General features: G+C 39.3%; 1 protein-coding gene across 3 annotated transcripts in view; it reads right to left on the bottom strand.

Annotated features, from left to right (window-relative positions):
• map7d1a (MAP7 domain containing 1a) overlaps positions 1 to 19,731 on the bottom strand; it is a 50,177-nt gene extending 30,446 nt beyond the window's left edge. For 2 of the 3 annotated variants that reach the window (XM_055210665.2, XM_073872308.1), the window contains exons 1-4: positions 19,332 to 19,731; positions 5,924 to 6,130; positions 1,335 to 1,403; positions 802 to 822 (exon numbers count right to left, since the gene is read on the bottom strand). In XM_055210665.2, coding sequence (XP_055066640.2) covers positions 802 to 822; positions 1,335 to 1,403; positions 5,924 to 6,130; positions 19,332 to 19,431 — 397 coding nt within the window. In that variant the 5' untranslated portion in view covers positions 19,432 to 19,731. The remainder of the gene's footprint in view (positions 1 to 801; positions 823 to 1,334; positions 1,404 to 5,923; positions 6,131 to 19,331) is intronic. The other variant, XM_055210666.2, reaches the window with a different exon arrangement.
• Positions 19,732 to 20,358: the final 627 nt, after the last annotated feature.

Below are 20,358 nucleotides of genomic sequence, written 5' to 3'. Positions count from 1 at the left end.
AAGTTGCTACAAACAGACACGGCTGCTACAAAAAAGCCTCTGGCTGCTCAAGATGCCGCTACAAGATGACACGAGATGACGCTGTACTGGCTGGTGCCGGAAAAAAGTCCCTGGCTGCTGGAGATGCCGCCGGAAGTGCCGTTGCGAGATGCCGCTGCCGCATTTTGCGCCAGCCCTTACTGCATTGTTTACACCGTGGCAAATGATGAAAACTTACTGCTTGTCCTTTCCCGGTTTTGGTTGAACATCCCATTACAACGCAACGTATCATCATTTCAATGTGGAAAAGGTAGTATTTATAATAATATATCAACTAAATCATTGCAGACGTGTCTGTAAAAGTTGTATTTAGCCGAGTTGAATCTCCCTCCCTCCCTCCTGCCGTCTCGAACCGGTAGGCGTGACTAGGGAGTGGCCTCGTAGAGCAGCGAAGCAATGCATTTTGGGACTTGGTGTTTTTCATCCACATGAGCAAAAAACCACATTTTCTGACTTTTCTCGGCCTAGAAGGCACCAATTTCTAAAATAACTACACAGTTCTACTACATAGGTGACACAATTTAATAATATATTCAAATTTCAATTGGATGAAGAATTCCTTTAAGCTTGATTTTCCAGTAGAAAAGTGTGAATTTCTTTTCCAGATTTATTCAGACACTTGACAAGCTATGACTGATTATGAAAATGAGAGTGAGGAAACAGACAGCAGCTCTACAAGGGAAAAAGAAACTGGTAGAGAAAATGATAAAAAAACAAAAGCGTATCAGTCCCAACACCACCAGAGACGAGGGAGTGTCTTACCTTGAATCTGGCTTTGCTGTTCTGGGGACGGAAATTGAGAAAGACAAACATCTGTCAATCATGCAAAGCAGAGCACAGCATCTTTAGCAGCCATTATAAGCACGGTTACACATGGTGCTTCATCTCAAACAGTCAAGAAGCATCCAGAGGTGATTTTGATGCTTCTTGTCGTGTATTTTAGTTGAGATACATTGCAACAAAAAATATTTAATGCATATGTTAGTTGCTCTATGCATACAGAAGCTATTAATGTTTTTCTTTTTTTTTCTTCAAATGTACATGCAGTGAACAAAAAAAAATACAATCATATTAAATGAAAGAATAATACATAAAAAATAAACAAAGCAAAAACATGCAAACCGCATTCACATTAGTTAGTATGAAGCAAAGAGATAAAATAATTCTTTACAGATTTTCTGCACTGAAAGTTCGAAAAACACATATCGACATTGTTGTACATCATATTGTCTTTGTGCATAGACCCCTCAAACAGCAGGGGGTGCTGTCTTACTGCCTGCCATGTGTTGACTTACCGAGATATTTGGTCCTCTCTTCCCTCCTTTCCTTTGCTAGTTTCTGCCTCTCGTCCAACTTCAGTCCATCTAAAGAGAGAGACAATGTTATATTAAAATTGGCTTAAACTTTAAAATAGCCACACTGTTGATCCCCAGCGATCAAACCAACTAATAAATCCATATCTTGCGAATTGCTTTGGATAAAAGCATCCATCAAATGCATTTATGTAATGTAAATGTAGACAGATAACAGACTGTGGGGAGCCTGGAATAACTGAAGTAAATGAATATATAAATAAAAGACAAGACATTGTAAGCAATCATTATTGCACCTTAGTACAAGATCACAAATCCCAACTTGCTCCAGATGGAACGTCTCTGTGATGAATGTACCGTATGTCACTTATCATAAAAGTATGCCAAATATATAAATTATAATATGGTGGTACATGTTCTTAGGCAGCTAAAAGATTATTCATGCATAAAGCCAAATTCATCTGTTCACACGTTTATTCCTTAAACTGATTTTTATCAACCAGAAAATAGCATTATTTTTATCTATTGCCTCTCTTATCTAAGGAAGCTCATTATTAATGGTCATAAGATCACAGCCGTGTTCCTCTTCATGACCTGTGCTCCACTTTGACTAATCCATTTTTAGAGCTCAGGAAACTGAAGTGCAGAAACTTGTCGGCCAGCTTCGATGAGTGGCCCGTGTTCCCATTGATGAGTCATCTAACAGGCAGAAAAAGCAGCAGACCGACCCAGAAAAGGAAATATAAAGTGTTTCGAGACAGCATACAGGTGCACAGATGTGGCCTCACCATCTCCCAAAGCTCTAAAAATAAATATCTGACCCAGCAAATTATTTTTGTCCACTGTAGTCGACATTACCTTTCCTCTTATATCTCTCGTGTTATGCATCTCATTTTGTTAAAGGACAAGTTCGGTATTTTACACTTAAAGCCCTGTTTTCAGATTGTTTATGATGAAATAGAAAGGTTTTGACTGAAATTTGGACATATGATGCTGGCCTGAGAATTTTCGGGTGTTTGTTGTATCAGCCCCCACCTCTACAATGGCTGCATAGGTGCACTGGAACAATCCTTCCTAAAATGCATTTAACTTTTGTTTACAAAGACGTGAAACTCACCGAGTGGTCAGGGGTGTTCACTGATATGCTCACACAAAAATCGCAGCCAAAGATGCTTTCCAACAGGTTTTATCGTAGTTCCACTGACTTGTATTAGATGTGCTGTGAGGTACGGTATTACTCCGCGCCGGGAACGTTGTTTGTATTCTTGCAATTGGCAAAGGTGGTATATCGCCAACAACTGGGCTGGAGTGTCTATTATTCAAGCTCTCAACGGAACGGAAGAATATACGGGTTTGAGGCGTTTTGAAAAATAGGTCCACAAGTTTACAACGAATGCTAAAACACCTGTTGGAAAGCATCTTTTGCAGCGATTGTTGTGTGAGCATATCATTGAACTAGAAATTGCCTTTTCTAGTCTAATGTGAATTTATATTTCATAATGACAAACAAAATGTATTTTCAAGAAACAAGATTTTCTGACTAAAATTCCAGTTATTGCAGTGTAGCTTTGCAGTGTCTATGGCCTTTGATGAACCAAAGTCTTGCATCACTTTGATCTAATGCCTCTCTTATCTAAGGAAGCTCATTATTATTGATCATAAGGTCACAGCAGTGTTCCTCTTCATGACCTGTGCTCCACTTTGACCAAATATGTACTCTAGGCATGGGCCGGTATGAGATTTTGGAGGTATGATAACCTTTAAAGGGACACTCCACTTTTTTGAAAATATGCTCATTTTCCATCTCCCCTAGAGTTAAACATTTGATTCTTATTGTTTTGGAATCCATTCAGCTGATCTCCAGGTCTGGCGCTAGCACTTTTAACATAGCTTAGCACAAGCCATTAAATCTGATTAGACCATTAGCATTGCGCAAAAAAATAACCGAAGAGTTTCGATATTTCTCCTATTAAAACTTGACTCTTCTGTAGTTACATCGTATACTAAAACCGACGGAAAATTAAAAGTTGTGATTTTCTAGGCAGATATGGCTAGGACTATACTCTCAAAATGGCATAATAATCAAGGACTTTGCGGTCGTAACATGACTGCAGCAGGCGTAGTCGTAGTGATATTACGCACTGACTGAAAATAGCCCCCTTGGTTACTTTCAATAGCAGGGGACTATTTTCGGGCACTGCTACATTTTATTTTTTAGCAATATACAACATGTCTGTCAGGTAAAAAACCACAGACATGATTCATCATTCAAACACCATACAGTGTGAGTCAATGTCTGGTACACAACTAAACTCCTGCCCTTCCTGCAGGTCTTGTCTTTATACTCTATCATATATTGACATTATTTTGGCAGCCGTGGTCCAGGATGGATGGAAAATAAAGTGCTGTGAACAGAGCGTACAGTTTACAAGAGGTTCAGTTCGACCTCTGGTTGACAGCAGTAATGTATTTTATAAGAATAGGAGGTGAAATGTGCACAACTATATAACACAATTCAATAACTTACAAGTGCCATCAAGTCTGAGACTGAATTATGAAATGATAAAATATACAAGCATTCAAACTAATTAGCGTCGCACACCTGAAGTCAATAGATAGGTGCGTAGGATAAGATGACAAAAAGTCTCAAAATACAAAGAACAATTCCCGCACACTATCTGCTTGCTGAATTTTTTTTTTTTTTATGAAAGTTGCATTGCAACGTTTCGATCAACTGATCTTCATCAGGGGCACGTTCAATCTCACACAAAGTTGTGCATCGTTGTGAGATTGAATGTGCCCCTGATGAAGATCAGTTGATCGAAACGTTGCAACGCAACTTTCATTAAAAAAAAAATTTTCAGCAAGCAGATAGTGTGCGGGAATTGTTCTTTGTAAAATATACAAGCATGCCAACTTAACGATTGACTATTGGCATTACATTAGCACTGGGAAGTCTGATTTCTTTAAGCTATCTGTATATATCTGGGTTTGTTAAATTGTGGAAAGTTTGACCAAAAATCAGTGTTGCGTATTTTTTTAAGGAAGGCAGGCTCATGTGTCATCATGGTTCACCCTGAAAGACCTTCGTTTTTCCCCCTTACATTACAATGGATCTTTAATTTGTAGTTCATTATTAATAATTATTTTTTAATAAAAACACAACAATGATAAAATAGTATGTGAAAGTAAATGTAAAAGAACAACCCAGTAACTAAGTTTTGGTAAACCATTCTCTGCAAACATGTGAAAAAATAGGTCATTGAAATCCAACACTGCCATTAAGGGCAGAGAGAGAGAGAGAGAGAGAGAGAGAGAGAGAGAGAGAGAGAGAGAGAGAGAGAGAGAGAGAGAGAGAGAGAGAGATAATTGACAGCACAATTGAGTTCCAATTTTAACAAACCACCATTATGAAGATCACTGCTTGCATTTCACAGGCTCATTTAAAAGGACACACCCCAAAACGGCAAATTTTTCCTCACACCTACAAAGTACACTTTTTGATCGTCTGTGGTCACATTACTGCTTGTTTGCTGCAACTCGTGTTGTAAACAAGTATAAACAAGGCTTAATTTGGGTCGGATTACACAGTATCTGATGCAATAACATTCAGTACAAATGGCTAGTCTGAGAGTGATAAAATAGCTTTTTCTCAGTAGTAATTAATTCACTAAATTAACAACAAAGCACATTTTCAGATAGTCAACATAGCTGTAACAAAAAAATAGGCAAAGAAATCCCCTTCCTCAAATCCCAAACAACTCTTCAATTATCACGTATCTACATGTGCACACAAGCGAAATAATTATATTACAAACGTGACAAAAACCAACAAGTACAGTCAAATCCTGCCAGCTGGCACAGCTTGGTGAAATGTAATGCCCAGTCATTGCCTCACCTTAGCTAATGCCCAAAGTTGATTAGGAGCGGCCTGCATCCAGCCTCCACAAATCAAGTTTATCATCAAATATTTACCTCACTGAATGGGTAAAGTTATGCATTAAGACTTTTATAAAAGCCGAACATGGGCCAATAAACAAATGCTCTTAAAAAACTATTTTCCTGTTAGCTTTCCTGTTGATTTCTGAGCGACTCCCATGGGATCTTCTAATTGTTTTGTTTTTTTGTAGAAAAGTAAAACTGGCGCTTAAGTGGGTCAAGGTGGTTCATGTTCTGTGCTAGAACATGTTAAGATCTAGTAAACCAAAACCATTTGCCACAATGGTCTACCATTCCTACTAAAAAATCCAGCAAAGACCAGCATAAATTGGTAGCTAGTTTTAGGTGGCAGTAGCTGGTCTAAGCTGGTCCTCCCAGCCTGGCAAAGCTGTTCAAGCTGGTGGATCAGCTGGCCTTCCAGCCTGACCAGCAAAGTCCAGCTTAAAAAGTGACCAAAACACAGCTAGACCAACTTGCTACACCAGCAATACCAGCTAAAACCAGCTCACCAGCTTATGCTGGTTTTAGCTGGATTTTTCAGTAGGGATGTTAATCTAGGCTGAACTGCCTGATATTTAAACTGTTTGAATCAAATAAGTGGTGGCTAATCCTCAAGTCTTCGTGCTACACACCTTTTTTGTGTTGAGGGCTACTAGTAGATTTTGGAGTGGGTGTTGCAGAGGACTTTGGAATTACATCTGACTGTGTTGGGGTAGTTGACTTCCTTGTGGAGTCCATCTTTGTAGGTGTGCTGGCTTCAAGACCCGAATCAGCTTTCGAGGGTGTCACTTGTTCAGTGTTGGGGTCACTGGGATCAGCCTCCGAAACAGCTGAAGGATCTAGGATAGAGGGGAAAAAATAATTACTACAGACAGAGAGACAAAGACCAGTCCATCCTCATTCCAAAACTGAGGTAAACATTCAAGTGTGTTCCCTTTCGTCGGTCTTGGTACACGATGTCACTACAGAAGAGTCAAGTTTTAAATAGGAAAAATATTAAAACGCTTTAGTTATTTTTAGCGCGATGCTAATGGTCTAATCAGATTCAATGGATTATGCTAAGCTAAGCTAAAAGTGGTACCGCCAAACCCGGAGATCAGCTGAATGAATTCCAAAATGGTAAAAATCAAATATTTAACTCTAGTGGAGCTGGAAAATGAGCATATTTAAAAAAAAGTGAAAGGTCCCTTTAACTTAACCAGCTACATATGTGATCATAAAGCGGTTACATGCAACAGAAATCAAATCCAGACTATGTTTGATTCAGATTAATTGATTTATCTTGACACCTAAATCAATCCTGCTAAAGTGAGGATTCAGCAGATGGGGTGATCTTCCAGTTTCATTTTCATGCTTAAGTCAACAAAGGCCATAAAGTTGGAGTAAGCTGGAATGAACTTTAATAACAGACTAATACAGGTCAAGAAACTTCCTTGTGGAGAGAAAATAACTGCTCGAATGATTAAAATCTCAACTTTAGTCTAAATACTGGAGGAACAGTTCACAAGAAAGTATGCATTTATTCATCCTTACGTCTTTTGAAACCTATATGATTTTTTTATTGTTTCTGAAGCCCTTAGCCAGAAAAAAATGTTTTTGAAAAGTTAAGTTCAAATCCATAATGTCATGCCATGCCAGGGTGCACAAGCAGGAGGTAAGTCAGCTGATCACCTAGTTTTATACTGATAAGAGAATAAACTGGGTTAGAGTCCGATTTGGTTTTGGCCAACATTACAGAATGATTCACTTACACACTTAAACAGACCATGTATATCAAAATACATGCGTTACAGATAAGAAATCAGCTCAGTCTAACCAATATGAAAACATCCTGCTTTGACAGAGAGGACCGGCTGTGCTGTCTGCACCTTCACATGCCTATTCAGCTTCTATGAGGCGGAAGAGCCCTCCAAACAAAAAAGCATGAATGGTGGACTGTTTACATGGCAGAAAAAGACAGGGTGCTATGGCACTGAATGAGGGAAGTTTGTGAGTTTTAGACTGACTAATACTTGGAAGTTTGAACTTGCAATTCAACTTGCCACAAGCCATTTTAAAGGCAAAAGACTCGCTTTATCTGACAGATCTCATTGATAAACATGCCTCTGTTTTTGACAGCACTAGAGAACAAAATGTGGTGACATGGACTGTGATCAGATTCAGAAAACGTTCTGCCTGTCAATCATTTTTGGGTGTGTCTATTCCGGTGACAAAGTCTGGCAAAATATCCAGAATGGCTTACGCATCCTTTAACCTGTAGGTGTGGTTGAGGTGAATTTTTGACTCATCCCGCTCACTACCAGCATGCTGTTCAGAGACAAATTATGCAATGCAGTGTATTATATATGCTGAGGTAAAAAGCATTAGGACACCATTGTAAAAAGTGAAAGTTGAATTACTTCAATTGTTAAAACCTAAAAAATTAACTTAATTTTTCTCACTTTAAAGGTGCAATGTATAAATTTAAGGAGGATCTCTTGACCGAAATGCAATATAATATACATAACTATGTTTTCAAGACCTTGCATAATGAACTGTGAAAACAACCTATTTTTGCTTCAGGTTCTAAAGGGTTAAGAATTGGTCACAAACAAGCCTCTGCCCTAAAACAGGCAAATCACAGAAAACGGTTTAAATAGAGACTACTGCCAACAATACAGCACTGATCCTTACGGGTAAAAAGCTTGGGAAATGTTTTTCAAAAATGGAAATAAGAGGGAACAGGGAGCCGGAAGCAAGCAGTGTCCGTGAAATCAAAGATCGGAAGACGGGAGGGGGTTAAGAATGAATCTGGATCTCATTGGAAGCCTAATGAATTACCTCATCCTCGACACCCACCCCCCACCCAGAGACTGTGAGGGTGCTGTAATGTCTTCTCGCTGTTAAACTTTGTTAGAGAAATAGCTAATAAAAAATGAAAACCTATTTAATCACAGCTTGAATGTACATATATTGAATACGTAGTAAGATTATTTTCACACAATATAATAGCATCATTTAATGTAATGTAATATATTCTGGTTATAATTCCCTTTTGGACAGAACAGGCATTCAAAAAAAGTTATCTATAGAATCTGCCAAATAAATGACAATAATGTATTATTCACAAGTCATGGTCCCATTCAAACCACAACCACAATAAGATAAGATGTAAGTGTGGGCTTTGATAGGAGAAGGTCTACTCTGTGGCCACAATCAGTTTTCTTCCAAAAAAAGATCTTTAAAATAAAGCCCGGGATACACTGCATGATTTTTGGCTGTCCCAGATGAAAGATTGCCATCGTGAAACAATCGTTGCGATTTCTGTGACCGTGGCTCTTTATCGGTGGTCCGATGTTGTTCAGTGAGAAAGGTTCAAAGACGGCCATTTTCCCGGACTTGCGTCCAAAGATAGCCTACAATAGTTTTCCAACAGTGTCAGAAATTCAGCATGATCAACGCCCAGTGTGTTTATTACGACCTGCGCACTGGTATTTTTTTACCACTAGCGCATGCTGGGGACGTTGCGCTAACATGTGACGCAGCCGTCATGCTTGTCGTACCCCAAGTTTAAACAAGGGATGTGCATTTCTCATTTTTTATTTCGATTAATCCATACTAGGTCTAAAGAACGAGTACTCGATTAACTGGGGCAATCATAGGGGCCAGGCGTACACGTCATGGTGAAAATAAAAATATTTTTATTAAAAACACTCAAATAAAACTTAATTTAACTGACTGACTGTATTTCCGAAAATCACGGCATCCTCTTAAACCAGATTGTCTCAGTGATGTGAGGTGTGGTCAGCTTCACAGGATCGTCGGGTTGCCGTGCATTGCGTGGATCGGCAAGTTGGTGCGCGGACTAATCTGTTTGTTTTTTAATCTCTATGTTTTTTAATCTGTTTGTATTTGCTCTATGTCTACATTCTGTACAGCACTTTGGCCAACAGCTGTTGTTTTTAAATGTGCTTTATAAATAAATATGACTGACTATGACTGACTGAATCATGCGTGGTAACGTTACTGATGTCATAGGTCGGTCGATCATCAATGCAACGTTCGAGTACTCGATCCACGACGCACAGTGCAATATGGTAATGATCGTATAGGAGTGCAAAAATTTTGCAGTGTATTCCGGGCTTAAGAGAAAGAGACAAGGTCTCCTATGTGTCAAGTCCTTCACAAAGATGAAAGTCATAGATAACGTGAAGTGACAGATGCCATTCATAACTTTCTGCTTTATCACCATGCCAGCAGGCTTTCCTGGGGACTCATGCAATGTGTTAAATATTCGAAGACTTCTCTCATTCAAGTAAACAAGAGTTTCTTTACACCAACAATCAATTTTTCAGCATGCACCACAAATCAACATATTAGATTATTAGATTAAACTGTAACCTGCATTAAAATATTTCTGAGATTTATTTTTAAAGACCACAAATATATCTCAAGTCTTCATCAAATGTAATGAATACTCTTTCTTCAAAATGAAAGCAGTTATATTTATTCTTATGTAAATAAACTGTATAATAATTGGAACAATTTCATTAAATTATATCAGCCAGCTATAAAGATATGAGTAACAGCCAATGTAAGTATAAATCAACTCTTAATTTTAGGACTGTCAGAATTCCTCATATAAAAATGCACGCAAACCTAAAACCTTCAACAGGTTAACCAGCATGTACATGACGTAAATATCTCAATTTAAAATAGATTCTGTGAAATTCTGAGTTTCCAACCCCACCCAACAACTGTGGATATCCCAGCAGCAAAAGCCTAATTATGGGTTTCACATGTAGACCCAACCTGAGAGCTGGAGCACTTACACAATGTGAACTCACTCCTACCATGTCCAGGACAGCAAGAGAGAACCAGAGCCAAGAAAATCATTCGCAAATTAAACATAAGCAAACTGTTATACAGCAAATTAGGCATGAGGCTTAAAATAACACACCAATTGTTACAATTTTTGTTTAACATGTGGTGACTATTTTGGTTAAGACCAGAGACAGGTCATATGACCACATTGTTTTGATTGCACTGTTCTGATCTGTATCTAGCTAATGCGAGCAATGTGCTGGTCAAAAGACGAAGCGTAACAAAATACCAATCTGAGGTTGTTACGTCAGCGACGTATTCTAAATGGCTGAGTAATCTCTGTTGACCATCCCTGTAAGAGTCTAGGCTAAATGCATCATTTGTTTGCCTTTCTGAAACTTATCAACTTTTGAACTGTTTGAAATATTTGAAATATTTGTCAAGGCTTGGAAAACTTAAATTAAAGTAGAATCAAGGCACAGTGGGTAGTGAGTGCACCTATAGCATATCACAATGGTTTGTGATATAAAGCAATTTAATTTTAGTACTTTAAAAAGTAACGTATGATCAAAGTTTTAGGTCGATGACGATTAAGGGTGTCACGATTTCGATTTTAAATCGAAATCGATCTAAATTAAGTCACACCCTCGAACTTCGAATTAAAAATTGGGATCGTCGATGCTGCCACGCCCCCATGTCACAGGGAAAAAAACTTAGAGATTTATATTTTAAACACGAGGGATGTATTGCTACAACTTCTTGAAATGCATATCATAAACAGGATTACTACCTAGTGATCTGACTTTGGACAGAGCGCAGCTCTCTGCACGTGCACGAGAGTGAGAGAGGCGCCAAGATGCAGCTGGTCATATTTTAAACAAAAGGGATAGTTTGCTTCAGCTTGCATGAAATGCATAAAACTGAACAAATATGTAAGAATTACTCCTTTAGTTTATGTTTAGACTTCGGACAGATGTGAGAGCGCGTGCACGTGAGACAAAGAAGCGCAGCTGCTTATGACGCACTAGATTTATTTCAGATGCTAGGAGTCCAAGACGCGCGCATTAAGTCCATGTGTGTGCAAGAAGGAGTCCTCTCTCTACAAGCTTTCTCGCGTAGTGAAGCCCACAAACCCCCATGGGAGGAAAAGCAGGCAATGTGGATGTTAATGTGAAACTATAAAATAATAATAAATAATAATGGCATAGCATTTTTTTGTCTTTAAAAAAATGTAAAAATCAAGAATCGAATTGAATCGTGACCTTAGGATCAAAAATGTAATCGAATCAAGGATTTGGAGGATCGTGACACCCCTAATGACGATATCAAATATAGTATCTGGATGTTTCTTGGGAACTTGGGATATGCGTGCGTTTGCAACGGTGCATGATAGCGATGATATTTATTTGATACACATCACACAGCCCTAATGGAAACAAATATTTAAATAGGGCCTGATATACCACAGATGCTATAACAAAAGGGCCAATAAAGCCTATAAAAATGAAAGTAAATACAAAACATCCACTTGAAACTCGGTGACATTTGGGTCAGACTGGCTTTGACATTACAGAACAGATCAGCTGACTGTCATTACAGTCTGTGTATTTTATGATATGATCAACTCTTTCCAGTCCTCTCATGGGAAACAGACTGTAAATCCTGCCTTTGACAACACATAGGAAGTCTAAAGTGGAGTACAGCTTATACAGACTAAAGTTAGGACACGACACATCAAGACTGCAAAATAAGGGAAAGTGAAGTCCCTAATTACATTTCCAGGTTTGAACTTTACACCACCTAAAAAAGATGATACTGTATGACAAAGAATGTAGCTCAGGTATTTCAAAAGTGTTTTAGAAAGATAATAACGTTATGTTTTAAAACCTAGTATGGTGACTACCTAGACAAAATTTTTACTGTGCAAGTGATTTACATGTCAAGTCAATGCAAAGATGCGAATAGGCATCCTCTGGCACGGTAATGCTGAGTTTACACCAACCGCGTTTCATGCATCACGCGTCTACTGCGTGTGGTTTGCCCCTTGAACAATTTGGATGCATACGCGCGTGTAGAGCGGAGTAGACGCGCGGAAAAAGCAAGCATTTGACGCGCGTTAGAGGCAAACTCCGCTTCTTGTGGGAGGGTCAAGTGCTATGCGGTTGTCTGTTTGCAAGATGACTGATGTTGATTGTGCATTTATCAAAAGAGTTACCAGTTTGTATTTGGTAACCTTACTATAGGGGGAAAATAAATGGGGCGATAAACTTCACGTGACTCAAAAGCGAAGTGTGTATTACAACTTATGGTGCGTTTACACCAACCGCGGTAGAGGCGTGAAGCGCGAGTGATTTCAATGTTAAGTCAATGTGCAGACGCGTTGACGCGCGTCAGGAGGTCCCGCGGCGCGGAAGAGGCGTTCGGCACGGAGCGGAAGACGCGTTTCCGCCTCATTCGCGCGTGAAGCTCGCGCGAAAGGCGCGAATTGAGCGTTGTGCGCGGTACGCGCAAATGGTGCTATTGTGCATTTTGCGTTTTACGCGAATTTGCGGCTGACGCCTGAGTTGAAAAATTTGAACTTTGGCGGAATTTCGCGCCGCGTTAACCAATCAGGAGCCTGCCTGCTGCTGTGGTGGCAGCCCCGCCCTCAAGCAGTCACTTGGAGCTATATGACACAAGTTGTTATTTCTATTAGGAGACAGGAATAAAAAGGACCTCGCTTGGAAGAGTGTCAGCAAGGACTTTGGGCAACCTGGTAAGTTGTAATACACACTTCACTTTTGAGTCACGTGACGTTTATCGACCCGCGCCGTTTATTTCCCCCCTATAGTAAGGTTACCCAATACAAACTAACTCTCTTGATAAATGCACAATCAACATCAGTCAAACAGACACTCGCACAGCAGTTGCCCCTCCCACAAGAAGTGGATTTTGCCTAGGACGCGCGTCAAATGCTTGCTTTTTCCGCGCGTCTACTCCGCTCTACACGCGCGAATGGATTCACAGTGTTCACGCGGCAAACTAGGCGCGGTAGACGCGATTTTGACGCCCAAAACGCGTTTGGTGTAAACCCTGCATTACCAGGTTGCCCAAAGTCCTTACTGACACTCTTCCTAGCAAGGTCCTTTTTATTCCTGTTTTCTCTATAGAAATAAGAACTTGTGTCGTATAGCTCCGGGTGACTGCTTACAGACAATATCAAGCGTTGGTTGAGTGAGTGACTCTGGGCGGGGCTGCCACCACAGCAGCAGGCAGGCTCCTGATTGTTTAACGCGTCGCGAAATTCCGCCAAAGTTCAAATTTTTCAACTCGGGCGTCAGCCACAAATTCGCGTGAACTGCAAAATGCACAAAAGCACCATTCGCGCGTACCGCGCACAACGCTCAATTCACGCCTTTCACGCGAGCTCCACGCGCGAATGAGGCAGAAACGAGTCTTCCGCACCGCGGGACCTCCTGGCGCGCGTCAACACGTCTTCACATTGACTTAACATTGAAATCACTCGCGCTTCACGCCTCTACCGCGGTTGGTGTAAACGCAGCATAAGAGCGAATGGCGCGTCACAACTGGTGTGGTTCCATGCAAATTGAGTGTTGCCGGGGAAAACGCGCAAGTTGAAAAATCTGAACTTTGGCGGATATTCGCACCACGTTAACCAACCAGAAGCTTGCTCTAGTAGTGACGTGATTACAGGAAGCGAGTATAGTCACAGAAGCCCCTCCCATGATGCAAATTTCCGCATGAATGTCTCGGATGACTAGAATTTTATTTGTGAATAAAGCGAGTAAACTCAAAATTTTCAAAAAATTTGGTGTGAATGCACAGTAAGACATAACATACATGCTCCTCGCACAAATCTGATTGTTATGCCTGAAGTATAGTTCAGTTTTTACATGTATGCATGGTTCAGTGTAAAGTGCATGTGATGCAAATTTCATCATATTTGTGTTTAGCTTCATATCTAAACATCTTAAAAGCTCTTAACATAACTAAAATGAATTTAATGTTTTGAGAGTGCAAGGATATTAAAGGTATAGCGGAAGCTTTTCCCGAATTTTTGAAAAGAACCGCCCCTCCACTTTAAAAAAAAATGCATATGCGCAACACTCTACCTGCTCCAGAGAGGGAACGCCTATTGAACCCGTGCACAAGAGAGAGCATGCAGGAGCCTAGTTCTTCTCTTCGCTCTGTTTACAAGTTGATGTCGGCATGTTTACGTGTCTGCGCGGTTCGTGACTTGTGCCAGGGCTAGCATCGCTAATCATAGCTTACATCAAATTTTTTAATGGATTTTTCCAAATAGCATGCCAAACTTTACCTGTCAAGTAGAAACTTTGCGTGGGAAGCCCAACCTCGACTTTTTGTGACATATTCTCCCAAAAACACTCTCTCTTCTCTTCTTGTCATACAATTCGTAGACACTCTTTCTCTTGCGACCCTCAGACATTTTGAAAAAACAAGGTGAGAACGCGAGTTCAAAAAATGGTGTAAACCGTAGACTACCACACATATACACCTGAAAGTGCGCATTTGGAGAAAGCGAACCTAGGGACAACATATCACCAGAATGATTGATAACCGGGATGACCAATAGTCTTGATGATCCACCCGGAAAAAGAAAATCTTCTGCTATACCTTTAAGTTTAACTTCTTATTAGGACACAGTTCACTGGAGGTCGTAGGTGCACAACATTTTAGTTTATATAATGCTGAAAAAAGGATGATTTTTGCACACCACACGTAACTGCCAAAAGCAGATCAGCTATCATGTTCCATTAAAATTTAACAAATGTAACGATCCCAATGTATTCAAGGAATTTCATATTTTAGTACAGTTTGACGCCTTTATTCAATGTGAGAAACCAGCAAGCTCTTCTTGTTTCAGGGCAGGCCTGTGATTTACACCATCTGGGTGCTACATGGGAAAGCAGACCTGACGTGATTCAATCTGTATATGCAGGCATGAGCCTGGAATTTCGTCACACAGTTCCTTCCCTCTCTGCTCTCTCTCTATTCCTTCATCTCTCTGTCGCTCACTCACTCACTCAGCTAAACAGAGGACACACATTCACTGAGGAATGTTTAACATTCTTAGCACTCCGTGGCCACACCAGAAAACACACCATAGTCTGTCAAATTATGGTTCGTAATAAGGTAGCTTGACCTCTGTCCTTATTTCAACAAGCAATTTAAACATTATTTTGTCCAAATCTGCATAAATGTTAAGCTTTTCCAAAATGTGTACTGTTATGGAGTGGAATAGGATTTCCACTGGTACACAGGGGATTTACCAAATCCTTTTTAAATGCAAACTTTTATAGGCATTGTAAGAAGCAAACATTCAGTAAAGCTTATTTGATATTTTTTGGCAGCTGAGATTATGTAAATGAAATGAACAATTACCAGGGGTTTAGCAGTCCCAATGCAAAAAACACATGTGGCCTTGAAAATATCTTTGCTTCATTTTTTTTCCAGTTTCTGGGTCTGACAATTAATTACTCCAGAGATAAACTTTCTAGGGCAGATTTGATGTACTGGAGAAGCGCATCCATTCCTCAGGCTGTTTTAGTTATCACTGGTGCACATGAGTGCTAAAGCTTGCGGTTTGGGTCCATAAATGTGAATCATTTGATTGTTTTACACCAATTAAACACACTTCTCCAGGCTATTAGTACTCATTTAAAGGTTATTTTCAAATTTGCATACTCCAAAGGTCAAAAACTGTGCTGATTGCTGAACTTGTCTTTTTGGCAGACTTCAACTTTTGCAAGGTCTCGGTCTCCTCCCCAAAGCTATCTTACAAGCCAATAATGTTGTCATCCCAAAAAGGCACATTTACATAACGGCTCATTGGTACAGGGCTTTGGAACTTAACGATACAGTTTTACGGGTGTGACAGAGATGTGTGCATGACTATGTGTTGGGGGGGGGGTCATCATTACATATTACACAAACAGAAACTGGCTTTTAAGTTATCACTGAGTTTCAACTTGAATTTAAAATGGATACCCATTTACTACCAAACCCATTTATGGCCAACATTTATTGATCACACTAAACTGGCAAAGTCTCCACAATGAGAACAAAGGCACTCTCAGACCCTGACAAACAATACATGTTTAATGTTTTATTGAACCTGAACAGTACACCTCTTTGAACTTATCTAGAAGAAGAGACAACAGAGCTATTAAATCTAATAAAACATTGATGGACAACATTACTACACTTTTTAGCCACAAAAATAATGATTTGTCCTGATTTAGTGGAGGGTAACATATAAACTAGGCAGATTTATCATATACAGAAGTGTTAGCTCTTTGAAACTGTGTTTCACACCAATTCTGTATCTGTAGCATGCAAAAAAACTAAACAGGTGTAACGACTATTAAAACAGCAACTAATGAGTGTTTGATTCAGATTCATTGAGCAAAATGAACTTTAATGAATCATCACAATGCAGACAGATTCTAAGTTTAGCAGAGTGGGACAATAGTGAGGGAGCACCAAACAGTGCCGACAGCTGGGGGTGTAAAATGAAAGGCGGAAGGGGAACCGAGCGACACTCATAGCTGAATGCAGATCTAAAGAAAAGAGAGATTAGAAGATGCTCTTCAAAATTCCTGACAAGGCAGAACGCCACAGAGCAGACCTCATACAACTTAAAACACCTCAGCTCCTATTCATGTTGTGGGCTTCACATTGTATTTTATCTCAGTCGAGTGAATACGTTTTTGATAAGATCAGAAAATAAATGCATGTGCGGGGCTTCTCTTAAGAGAAATAGCAGATGATAAGTAAACTTATACCAGGGTTCTCATACCTTAGTAAACTTCAATTTCAAGGACCTTTCAAGGACTTTCCAGGTCCAAAACCCTCAAATTCAAGTACTAAATGTGGGGACACATTTCAAGTGAGAGCAAGGTTACCTTTAAAAATACATTGTTACAGTACCCTTTTTCGAGGGAACTCGCGCTGCGTCACTGCTGTGACACTGCTGTGACACTTTGGGGACGCCTCCAAGGGTAAGTGCGTCTGAATGTGTATATCAAATTCAACCAATGGTGAGGCTTAACGACAAAGACAGGGTGACGCGGAAGCCAGGAAGTATAGTGCCAAAGACGGCGTTACAGGGACGCAGGAAGTAAGGCAAGGGAGACGAAGAGTCTCGTTCCCTTCTCAGGGAACAACAGTTAAATACATAACCCGAGACTTTTTCATGTGTCTAACACAACTATGCAAAAAAGCATTTTGGTATGAATCAACATTCGCATACAGAAGATATAAGCATTTTAGCAACAGTTTAGCACGTGTGCTTAAAAAGTCTAGATTCTAGAATTTTTATGATATTATTCTACACTACACGGGGAATAATATGGATTTTTTTTCCAGAAAACTTTTTGCATAAAATAGATTCAAGCACTTTCAATGACCTGTATCTATGTTTGTATACTTTCAAAAACTTACCAAAGCCTTGGATTTTTTCACCCAGATTCACAAACTTTCAAGGATCCGTGGGAACCCTGTTATACATTTTTCAAATTTTTTCTGTTATCTGCGTGTGAAAGGGCTAAAATATACGGATTGTCTGACTGTACACACAAATACGCACGGGTGTCGATCTCAAATTTATTTACTGTGGGACCCGCGGTTTTAAAAAAACAGATTTCCAAATGGCCGATACAAATCCAATACAAGATTTGTACATGTACAGCTAAAAGCGTCTGTGTGGATGGTCCCCAAGATGGTAGGACAATGAAAGGTAATTAATCAGACTAAAGCCACAAATGGGACTCTTCTTTGATGGTTTAAAAGAAAGTTAATATGTAACAGGAAACAGTAAATGAAGTCCTCAATGTAAAGGACACAACAACAAAAACACAGCAGCATCTTGTTCCACTATCTAACAAAAAAAGCCCATTGAAATAGAAAAAGCATAAGTCTCGAAAGTGAGCACCACATCAAAGGGCATTCTTATAAAAATGTAGACAATTGACAAACAAGTAAGTTGAGTATGAACCTATTTTTGCACTTAAAGCATAAATGGAACAGATTTAAGACAATGCTTCTCACAGAGAGATAAGTAATGAAATATGCAATAGACGACCAATTTGTGAAAATTTCTAGGAATTCTTATACACTGGATTAGATCACCAATGCACAATATGATCACCATCTTCATCTGCAACAGCATGAAGCTGCATACAAGATATTCAGCAGGGCAATAAACAAGGGAACTGCTAAAATTCAGTGTTAAGGGTGGGTGGAATTATTTACCACATAAATTCAGTTGGGATAAGGATCAGTTTGGAAAAATCTTCATGACCATGTAAGTCAATGGCTGCTCTTTCTGCAGTTTCACACCAAATGAATGCATTTCACATCATGCCAATAATGACACTTCAGTCCAGTTTCTGAGTTTAGAAGAAAACCTTAAAACACAGGTCTCAGATAAGATAACATCTTGCTTTTATTCCCTACGGTAGTAGAACAGTGAACAGCATATGGTTTTACTTATTAGGTTTAGTCACTGATAAAAAACTTGTTTGTTTTCTTTAGTTTCAAGTACTTGATCAGTCGCTTGGATCAATGGGTTTCGATTTTTATCATCTTTTTTTTATTTTATGCTACAGGTTGCAAAGAGCATGAGCGAGGCACAGAAAGAGGCGGCACTATAAAACAGCATCAGTTTTTATGCAAGTCTGTTCAATTACATTAAACCATTGCGTAAACCCGCGACCAGGGTAAACAAATATCTGATGCACTGTCCATTCATCCAGCACGCATTGCGTAATTCCCGCGTGAATACCTGATGATTCAACACGTCACGTCAGGCCCCCCAACACGTCATGCCCTGGATATGATGACGACATAACAAACCAGTAATGGAGAATATTAGGTGGTCTCGTCAAATAAAAATTAAAATACTCGTATGAAACAAATGATATCTGATACTAACTGAGGGATTTTCATAAGGGAATGAATTAAGTTACCCCTATGCACAAAATCAGATTTTTGGGGGTGATTATTAAGAACTAAACAAAGACTGCATTAATTCCTTAGTATCTTGTAAAAGTTAACCTTACATGCTGCAGGTTTAATATTGTTCTTGTATTATATATTCAGCGTATTAATAAGATGAAAGGTTTATGGATTTCTATCTTACCTTATTGCTAATCATATTGAGGTGCAGAGATTACTGGACAATATTTAAATAATAAACTAGTTAAATAGACTTACGTGCTTCCGATGGTGTCACCTGATTCATCCCCAGCTGTGTGTCAATATCTTTGCTTTCCATGTGTTGCGTTAAATCATGCGGATTTTCCTCGCTAGACATGTATTCATTCCTTCACTGAGACACGGAAACTTCCTCTGATCGTTCCGGTGTCCAAAGGCACACGAGACCGATCCCCGTTTCCACTTGAGGCACGACAAAAATCCCCGAAACAATCAGACGGAAGATTTTATAAAAACAATGTTAAGTATGAGATAGACGCATGTATATCCCGACATCAAAGTCCAATCAAGAAATCCGGTATGTTGGTCCCGGTGAGTGTAAATAAACTTCGTGACTATCAGCGGACGCAGTCGCTCCCCTCTGCCGCTCTGTGAGGTGATGTGATGATGGCACGCTGCTCATTGCGAGCTGAAGATCGGCCCATCTCGGCCTTCGGTTTGGGCTGTACCATTATGTCGATTTAGGGGTGGATGTAGAATAAGAGCACTTCCTTATTATCAAATGTGCTTAATTTGCACTTTATAAATATAAAAAATATTTAAATAAACACTTTAGAAATGTATATTTCTGTCTTGTTTACATGGAGAAGCCCGTATCTCTTTAAATACTGTTAAATATTTTACCTTTCAACCTGCTTTGTGTTTCAGGTGTACGCCTGCTTACGTCTCCAAAATGTTAAAACAGTTGATTATTTTGAAACTAAAAAGCCTAACCTTGTACAGAATCCTGCTTCAAAAACGCCTATATTAAGAGACACAATTCCTATATTATGTATATGGATATACATATATTTATAAGGAGGTATTTATAAATACAATATAAATTTAACTCTGAAATAGTCAGGGGTTAAAATCATGTACACATTTAATTCAATTGAGGGTGGTAAAGAGTTAATAGCTTAGCTTGTAAGGGTTACATTAGTTGTTGTGTTAGTTATTGTGTGGATAAGCAAATTGCTCAAATGAATGTAATTACAATTAAAAAAAATAAAATCAATAATAATCTTATTGTATCATAATAACAAAT

The sequence above is a fragment of the Misgurnus anguillicaudatus genome, chromosome 10, assembly GCF_027580225.2.
Source record: "Misgurnus anguillicaudatus chromosome 10, ASM2758022v2, whole genome shotgun sequence".
Lineage (NCBI taxonomy): Eukaryota > Metazoa > Chordata > Actinopteri > Cypriniformes > Cobitidae > Misgurnus > Misgurnus anguillicaudatus.
The sequence above is the reverse complement of the archived record's forward strand: the minus strand, read 5'-3'. Positions and strand labels throughout refer to the sequence as shown.